The sequence below is a fragment of the Penaeus vannamei genome, chromosome 17, assembly GCF_042767895.1.
Source record: "Penaeus vannamei isolate JL-2024 chromosome 17, ASM4276789v1, whole genome shotgun sequence".
Lineage (NCBI taxonomy): Eukaryota > Metazoa > Arthropoda > Malacostraca > Decapoda > Penaeidae > Penaeus > Penaeus vannamei.
The window spans coordinates 20713932-20721431 of record NC_091565.1 but is presented as its reverse complement, the minus strand read 5'-3'; the positions used below and the strand labels follow the sequence as shown (position 1 = coordinate 20721431).

Genomic DNA, 7500 nt, shown 5'->3' with positions numbered 1-7500 from the left:
CCTCGAGCCCCAGGTGGAGGCCGTCTTCGAGCCCGAGATGGAGGCCTTCCTCGAGCCTCAGGTGGAGGCCGTCTTCGAGCCCGAGATGGAGGCCGTCCTCGAGCCCCAGGTGGAGGCCGTCTTCGAGCCCGAGATGGAGGCCTTCCTCGAGCCTCAGGTGGAGGCCCTCTTCGAGCCCGAGATGGAGGCCGTCCTCGAGCCTCAGGTGGAGGCCGTCTTCGAGCCCGAGATGGAGGCCGTCCTCGAGCCCGAGATGGAGGCCGTCCTCGAGCCCGAGATGGAGGCCTTCCTCGAGCCCGAGATGGAGGCCGTCCTCGAGCCCCAGGTGGAGGCCGTCCTCGAGCCCCAGGTGGAGGCCGTCTTCGAGCCCCAGGTGGAGGCCGTCTTCGAGCCCAAGATGGAGTCCGTCCTCGAGCCCGAGATGGAGGCCTTCCTCGAGCCCGAGATGGAGGCCTTCCTCGAGCCTCAGGTGGAGGCCGTCCTCGAGCCCGAGATGGAGGCCATCCTCGAGCCCAAGATGGAGGCCGTCTTCGAGCCCGAGATGGAGGCCTTCCTCGAGCCTCAGGTGGAGGCCGTCCTCGAGCCTCAGGTGGAGGCCGTCTTCGAGCCCAAGATGGAGGCCTTCCTCGAGCCTCAGGTGGAGGCCGTCCTCGAGCCTCAGGTGGAGGCCGTCTTCGAGCCCGAAATGGAGTCCGTCCTCGAGCCCAAGATGGAGGCCGTTTTCGAACCCGAGATGGAGGCCTTCCTCGAGATGGAGGCCGTCTTCGAGCCCGAGATGGAGGCCGTCCTCGAGCCCGAGATGGAGGCCGTCCTCGAGCCCGAGATGGAGGCCTTCCTCGAGCCCGAGATGGAGGCCTTCCTCGAGCCTCAGGTGGAGGCCGTCTTCGAGCCCGAGATGGAGGCCGTCCTCGAGATGGAGGCCGTCTTCGAGCCCGAGATGGAGGCCATCCTCGAGCCCGAGATGGAGGCCATCCTCGAGCCCAAGATGGAGGCCGTCTTCGAGCCCGAGATGGAGGCCATCCTCGAGCCCGAGATGGAGGCCATCCTCGAGCCCAAGATGGAGGCCGTCCTCGAGCCCGAGATGGAGGCCTTCCTCGAGCCCGAGATGGAGGCCTTCCTCGAGCCTCAGGTGGAGGCCGTCTTCGAGCCCGAGAGGGAGGCCGTCCTCGAGATGGAGGCCGTCTTCGAGCCCGAGATGGAGGCCGTCCTCGAGCCCGAGATGGAGGCCTTCCTCGAGCCCGAGATGGAGGCCGTCTTCGAGCCCGAGATGGAGGCCGTCCTCGAGCCCGAGATGGAGGCCTTCCTCGAGCCTCAGGTGGAGGCCGTCTTCGAGCCCGAGATGGAGGCCGTCCTCGAGCCCGAGATGGAGGCCTTCCTAGAGCCTCAGGTGGAGGCCGTCTTCGAGCCTGAGATGGAGGCCGTCCTCGAGCCCGAGATGGAGGCCTTCCTCGAGCCTCAGGTGAAGGCCGTCTTCGAGCCCGAGATGGAGGCCGTCCTCGAGCCTGAGATGGAGGCCGTCCTCGAGCCCGAGATGGAGGCCTTCCTCGAGCCTCAGGTGGAGGCCGTCTTCGAGCCCGAGATGGAGGCCATCCTCGAGCCCGAGATGGAGGCCATCCTCGAGCCCAAGATGGAGGCCATCCTCGAGCCCAAGATGGAGGCCATCCTCGAGCCCGAGATGGAGGCCATCCTCGAGCCCAAGATGGAGGCCGTCTTCGAGCCCGAGATGGAGGCCGTCCTCGAGCCCGAGATGGAGGCCTTCCTCGAGCCTCAGGTGGAGGCCGTCTTCGAGCCCGAGATGGAGGCCGTCCTCGAGCCCGAGATGGAGGCCTTCCTCGAGCCTCAGGTGGAGGCCGTCTTCGAGCCCGAGATGGAGGCCGTCCTCGAGCCCGAGATGGAGGCCGTCCTCGAGCCTCAGGTGGAGGCCGTCTTCGAGCCCGAGATGGAGGCCGTCCTCGAGCCCGAGATGGAGGCCTTCCTCGAGCCTCAGCTGGAGGCCGTCTTCGAGCCCGAGATGGAGGCCGTCTTCGAGCCCGAGATGGAGGCCGTCCTCGAGCCCGAGATGGAGGCCGTCCTCGAGCCTCAGGTGGAGGCCGTCTTCGAGCCCGAGATGGAGGCCGTCCTCGAGCCCGAGATGGAGGCCTTCCTCGAGCCTCAGGTGGAGGCCGTCTTCGAGCCTGAGATGGAGGCCGTCCTCGAGCCCGAGATGGAGGCCTTCCTCGAGCCTCAGCTGGAGGCCGTCTTCGAGCCCGAGATGGAGGCCGTCTTCGAGCCCGAGATGGAGGCCGTCTTCGAGCCCGAGATGGAGGCCGTCCTCGAGCCTCAGGTGGAGGCCGTCTTCGAGCCCGAGATGGACGCCGTCCTCGAGCCCGAGATGGAGGCCTTCCTCGAGCCTCAGCTGGAGGCCGTCTTCGAGCCCGAGATGGAGGCCGTCTTCGAGCCCGAGATGGACGCCGTCCTCGAGCCCGAGATGGACGCCGTCCTCGAGCCCGAGATGGACGCCGTCCTCGAGCCCGAGATGGACGCCGTCCTCGGGCCCGAGATGGACGCCGTCCTCGAGCCCGAGATGGACGCCGTCCTCGAGCCCGAGATGGACGCCGTCCTCGAGCCCGAGATGGAGGCCTCCCTCGATCCTCAGGTGGAGGCCGTCTTCGAGCCCGAGATGGAGGTCGTCCTCGAGCCCGAGATGGAGGCCTTCCTCGAGCCTCAGGTGGAGTCCGTCTTCGAGCCCGAGATGGAGGCCGTCCTCGAGCCCGAGATGGAGGCCTTCCTCGAGCCTCAGGTGGAGGCCGTCTTCGAGCCCGAGATGGAGGCCGTCCTCGAGCCTCAGGTGGAGGCCGTCTTCGAGCCCGAGATAGAGGCCGTCTTCAAGCCCCAGGTGGAGGCCGTCCTCGAGCCCGAGATGGAGGCCTTCCTCGAGCCCGAGATGGAGGCCGTCTTCGAGCCCGAGATGGAGGCCGTCTTCGAGCCCCAGGTTGAGGCCGTCCTCGAGCCCGAGATGGAGGCCGTCCTCGAGCCCCAGGTGGAGGCCGTCTTCGAGCCCGAGATGGACGCCGTCTTCGAGCCCCAGGTTGAGGCCGTCCTCGAGCCCGAGATGGAGGCCGTCCTCGAGCCTCAGGTGGAGGCCGTCCTCGAGCCCGAGATGGAGGCCATCCTCGAGCCCAAGATGGAGGCCGTCTTCGAGCCCGAGATGGAGGCCTTCCTCGAGCCTCAGGTGGAGGCCGTCCTCGAGCCTCAGGTGGAGGCCGTCTTCGAGCCCAAGATGGAGGCCTTCCTCGAGCCTCAGGTGGAGGCCGTCCTCGAGCCTCAGGTAGAGGCCGTCTTCGAGCCCGAAATGGAGTCCGTCCTCGAGCCCAAGATGGAGGCCGTTTTCGAACCCGAGATGGAGGCCTTCCTCGAGATGGAGGCCGTCTTCGAGCCCGAGATGGAGGCCGTCCTCGAGCCCGAGATGGAGGCCGTCCTCGAGCCCGAGATGGAGGCCTTCCTCGAGCCCGAGATGGAGGCCTTCCTCGAGCCTCAGGTGGAGGCCGTCTTCGAGCCCGAGATGGAGGCCGTCCTCGAGATGGAGGCCGTCTTCGAGCCCGAGATGGAGGCCATCCTCGAGCCCGAGATGGAGGCCATCCTCGAGCCCAAGATGGAGGCCGTCTTCGAGCCCGAGATGGAGGCCATCCTCGAGCCCGAGATGGAGGCCATCCTCGAGCCCAAGATGGAGGCCTTCCTCGAGCCCGAGATGGAGGCCTTCCTCGAGCCCGAGATGGAGGCCTTCCTCGAGCCTCAGGTGGAGGCCGTCTTCGAGCCCGAGATGGAGGCCGTCCTCGAGATGGAGGCCGTCTTCGAGCCCGAGATGGAGGCCGTCCTCGAGCCCGAGATGGAGGCCTTCCTCGAGCCCGAGATGGAGGCCGTCTTCGAGCCCGAGATGGAGGCCGTCCTCGAGCCCGAGATGGAGGCCTTCCTCGAGCCTCAGGTGGAGGCCGTCTTCGAGCCCGAGATGGAGGCCGTCCTCGAGCCCGAGATGGAGGCCTTCCTCGAGCCTCAGGTGGAGGCCGTCTTCGAGCCTGAGATGGAGGCCGTCCTCGAGCCCGAGATGGAGGCCTTCCTCGAGCCTCAGGTGAAGGCCGTCTTCGAGCCCGAGATGGAGGCCGTCCTCGAGCCTGAGATGGAGGCCGTCCTCGAGCCCGAGATGGAGGCCTTCCTCGAGCCTCAGGTGGAGGCCGTCTTCGAGCCCGAGATGGAGGCCATCCTCGAGCCCGAGATGGAGGCCATCCTCGAGCCCAAGATGGAGGCCATCCTCGAGCCCGAGATGGAGGCCATCCTCGAGCCCAAGATGGAGGCCGTCTTCGAGCCCGAGATGGAGGCCGTCCTCGAGCCCGAGATGGAGGCCTTCCTCGAGCCCGAGATGGAGGCCTTCCTCGAGCCTCAGGTGGAGGCCGTCTTCGAGCCCAAGATGGAGGCCGTCCTCGAGCCCGAGATGGAGGCCTTCCTCGAGCCCGAGATGGAGGCCTTCCTCGAGCCTCAGGTGGAGGCCGTCTTCGAGCCCGAGATGGAGGCCGTCCTCGAGCCTCAGGTGGAGTCCGTCTTCGAGCCCGAGATGGAGCCTTCCTCGAGCCTCAGGTGGAGGCCGTCTTCGAGCCTGAGATGGAGGCCGTCCTCGAGCCTCAGGTGGAGTCCGTCTTCGAGCCCGAGATGGAGCCTTCCTCGAGCCCGAGATGGAGGCCGTTTTCGAACCCGAGATGGAGGCCTTCCTCGAGCCCGAGATGGAGGCCATCCTCGAGCCCGAGATGGAGGCCTTCCTCGAGTCTCAGGTGGAGTCCGTCTTCGAGCCCGAGATGGAGGCCTTCCTCGAGCCTCAGGTGGAGGCCGTCTTCGAGCCCGAGATGGAGGCCTTCCTCGAGCCTCAGGTGGAGGCCATCCTCGAGCCCGAGATGGAGGCCATCCTCGAGCCCAAGATGGAGGCCATCCTCGAGCCCAAGATGGAGGCCATCCTCGAGCCCGAGATGGAGGCCATCCTCGAGCCCAAGATGGAGGCCGTCTTCGAGCCCGAGATGGAGGCCGTCCTCGAGCCCGAGATGGAGGATTTCCTCGAGCCCGAGATGGAGGCCTTCCTCGAGCCTCAGGTGGAGGCCGTCTTCGAGCCCGAGATGGAGGCCATCCTCGAGCCTCAGGTGGAGGCCGTCTTCGAGCCCGAGATGGAGCCTTCCTCGAGCCTCAGGTGGAGGCCGTCTTCGAGCCTGAGATGGAGGCCGTCCTCGAGCCTCAGGTGGAGTCCGTCTTCGAGCCCGAGATGGAGCCTTCCTCGAGCCCAAGATGGAGGCCGTTTTCGAACCCGAGATGGAGGCCTTCCTCGAGCCCGAGATGGAGGCCATCCTCGAGCCCGAGATGGAGGCCTTCCTCGAGTCTCAGGTGGAGTCCGTCTTCGAGCCCGAGATGGAGGCCTTCCTCGAGCCTCAGGTGGAGGCCGTCTTCGAGCCCGAGATGGAGGCCTTCCTCGAGCCTCAGGTGGAGGCCATCCTCGAGCCCGAGATGGAGGCCATCCTCGAGCCCAAGATGGAGGCCATCCTCGAGCCCAAGATGGAGGCCATCCTCGAGCCCGAGATGGAGGCCATCCTCGAGCCCAAGATGGAGGCCGTCTTCGAGCCCGAGATGGAGGCCGTCCTCGAGCCCGAGATGGAGGCCTTCCTCGAGCCCGAGATGGAGGCCTTCCTCGAGCCTCAGGTGGAGGCCGTCTTCGAGCCCGAGATGGAGGCCTTCCTCGAGCCTCAGGTGGAGGCCGTCTTCGAGCCCGAGATGGAGGCCATCCTCGAGCCCAAGATGGAGGCCATCCTCGAGCCCAAGATGGAGGCCATCCTCGAGCCCAAGATGGAGGCCATCCTCGAGCCCAAGATGGAGGCCGTCTTCGAGCCCGAGATGGAGGCCGTCCTCGAGCCCGAGATGGAGGCCTTCCTCGAGCCCGAGATGGAGGCCTTCCTCGAGCCTCAGGTGGAGGCCGTCTTCGAGCCCGAGATGGAGGCCGTCCTCGAGCCCGAGATGGAGGCCTTCCTCGAGCCTCAGGTGGAGGCCGTCTTCGAGCCTGAGATGGAGGCCGTCCTCGAGCCCGAGATGGAGGCCTTCCTCGAGCCTCAGGTGGAGGCCGTCTTCGAGCCCGAGATGGAGGCCTTCCTCGAGCCTCAGGTGGAGGCCGTCTTCGAGCCCGAGATGGAGGCCTTCCTCGAGCCTCAGGTGGAGGCCGTCTTCGAGCCCGAGATGGAGGCCATCCTCGAGCCCAAGATGGAGGCCATCCTCGAGCCCAAGATGGAGGCCATCCTCGAGCCCGAGATGGAGGCCATCCTCGAGCCCAAGATGGAGGCCGTCTTCGAGCCCGAGATGGAGGCCTTCCTCGAGCCTCAGGTGGAGTCCGTCTTCGAGCCCGAGATGGAGCCTTCCTCGAGCCTCAGGTGGAGGCCGTCTTCGAGCCTGAGATGGAGGCCGTCCTCGAGCCTCAGGTGGAGTCCGTCTTCGAGCCCGAGATGGAGGCCGTCCTCGAGCCCGAGATGGAGGCCTTCCTCGAGCCTCAGGTGGAGGCCTTCCTCGAGCCTCAGGTGGAGGCCGTCTTCGAGCCCGAGATGGAGGCCATCCTCGAGCCCGAGATGGAGGCCTTCCTCGAGCCTCAGGTGGAGGCCGTCTTCGAGCCCGAGATGGAGGCCATCCTCGAGCCCGAGATGGAGCCTTCCTCGAGCCTCAGGTGGAGGCCGTCTTCGAGCCCGAGATGGAGCCTTCCTCGAGCCTCAGGTGGAGGCCGTCTTCGAGCCCGAGATGGAGGCCTTCCTCGAGCCTCAGGTGGAGGCCGTCTTCGAGCCCGAGATGGAGGCCATCCTCGAGCCCGAGATGGAGGCCATCCTCGAGCCCGAGATGGAGGCCTTCCTCGAGCCTCACAATGAGAATTGAAAATAATTGCAACGTTTCATACTCTTCAAGTTTATATAGTGGAAGAGAGACAGAACGAACAAGATCTGAATCAGGTCTCAGGGGGAGGGTCAAGGCCGAAGAGTCTGGGGAAGGCTTTGCTAACAAGCGATGAGGTAAGATCATCCAACCCCCATTGGCCAGTAAAATCGGCCAATTTTCTAATTAGAAGGCCTTCAAGCATTTTTCTCATACGAATTTGACGATTCATGAATTAATTTGGCGTCTTTTCAATTTAAATGATGCCCTTCGTCACGTAAGTGAATTAAAAAAGCATTAGATTCTCTGGCGTATCTAACATCAAGTCCATGCTCATTATTTTTTATAGCTCTACCGGTATCGCCAATGTAAAATTTCGGACAGTCCTTGAAATGATGAAATGATGATGAACAGAAGAACAGCGGCCAGTGACGTCACAGCGGAATCGTGGAAATACCTGGAGGTATCAAGAGCACCGCTAGCTATATCATACCTAACCAAAGTATTACATAACGCGTTCGCGTAAGTAAAAACAATGTCAATGCCAGCTCCTTTAAACATACGGCGTTTTTCATCGAGGGACGG

The 7500-nt window shown here is 64.7% G+C and overlaps 3 protein-coding genes across 3 annotated transcripts in view; 2 read left to right on the top strand and 1 right to left on the bottom strand.

Annotated features, from left to right (window-relative positions):
- The window catches only part of LOC138864638 (coiled-coil domain-containing protein 8 homolog), a 5458-nt gene extending 2147 nt beyond the window's left edge, over positions 1 to 3311 (top strand). The window contains exons 3-7 of the mRNA XM_070132477.1: positions 326 to 469; positions 638 to 757; positions 2462 to 2689; positions 2786 to 2940; positions 3284 to 3311. Of these exons, the coding sequence (XP_069988578.1) occupies positions 326 to 469; positions 638 to 757; positions 2462 to 2689; positions 2786 to 2940; positions 3284 to 3311 (675 nt within the window). The remainder of the gene's footprint in view (positions 1 to 325; positions 470 to 637; positions 758 to 2461; positions 2690 to 2785; positions 2941 to 3283) is intronic.
- A 2722-nt stretch (positions 3312 to 6033) lies between these two features.
- LOC138864595 (coiled-coil domain-containing protein 8-like) overlaps positions 6034 to 7500 on the top strand; it is a 2680-nt gene continuing 1213 nt past the window's right edge. The window contains exons 1-2 of the mRNA XM_070132406.1: positions 6034 to 6213; positions 6573 to 7500. The exon at positions 6573 to 7500 is cut by the window's right edge and continues 1213 nt beyond it. Of these exons, the coding sequence (XP_069988507.1) occupies positions 6070 to 6213; positions 6573 to 6911 (483 nt within the window). The 5' untranslated portion in view covers positions 6034 to 6069 and the 3' untranslated portion in view covers positions 6912 to 7500. The remainder of the gene's footprint in view (positions 6214 to 6572) is intronic.
- The window catches only part of LOC138864637 (neurofilament heavy polypeptide-like), a 9046-nt gene continuing 8534 nt past the window's right edge, over positions 6989 to 7500 (bottom strand). Inside the window, exons 8-9 of the mRNA XM_070132476.1 lie at positions 7373 to 7500; positions 6989 to 7097 (exon numbers count right to left, since the gene is read on the bottom strand). The exon at positions 7373 to 7500 is cut by the window's right edge and continues 36 nt beyond it. Coding sequence (XP_069988577.1) covers positions 6989 to 7097; positions 7373 to 7500 — 237 coding nt within the window. The remainder of the gene's footprint in view (positions 7098 to 7372) is intronic.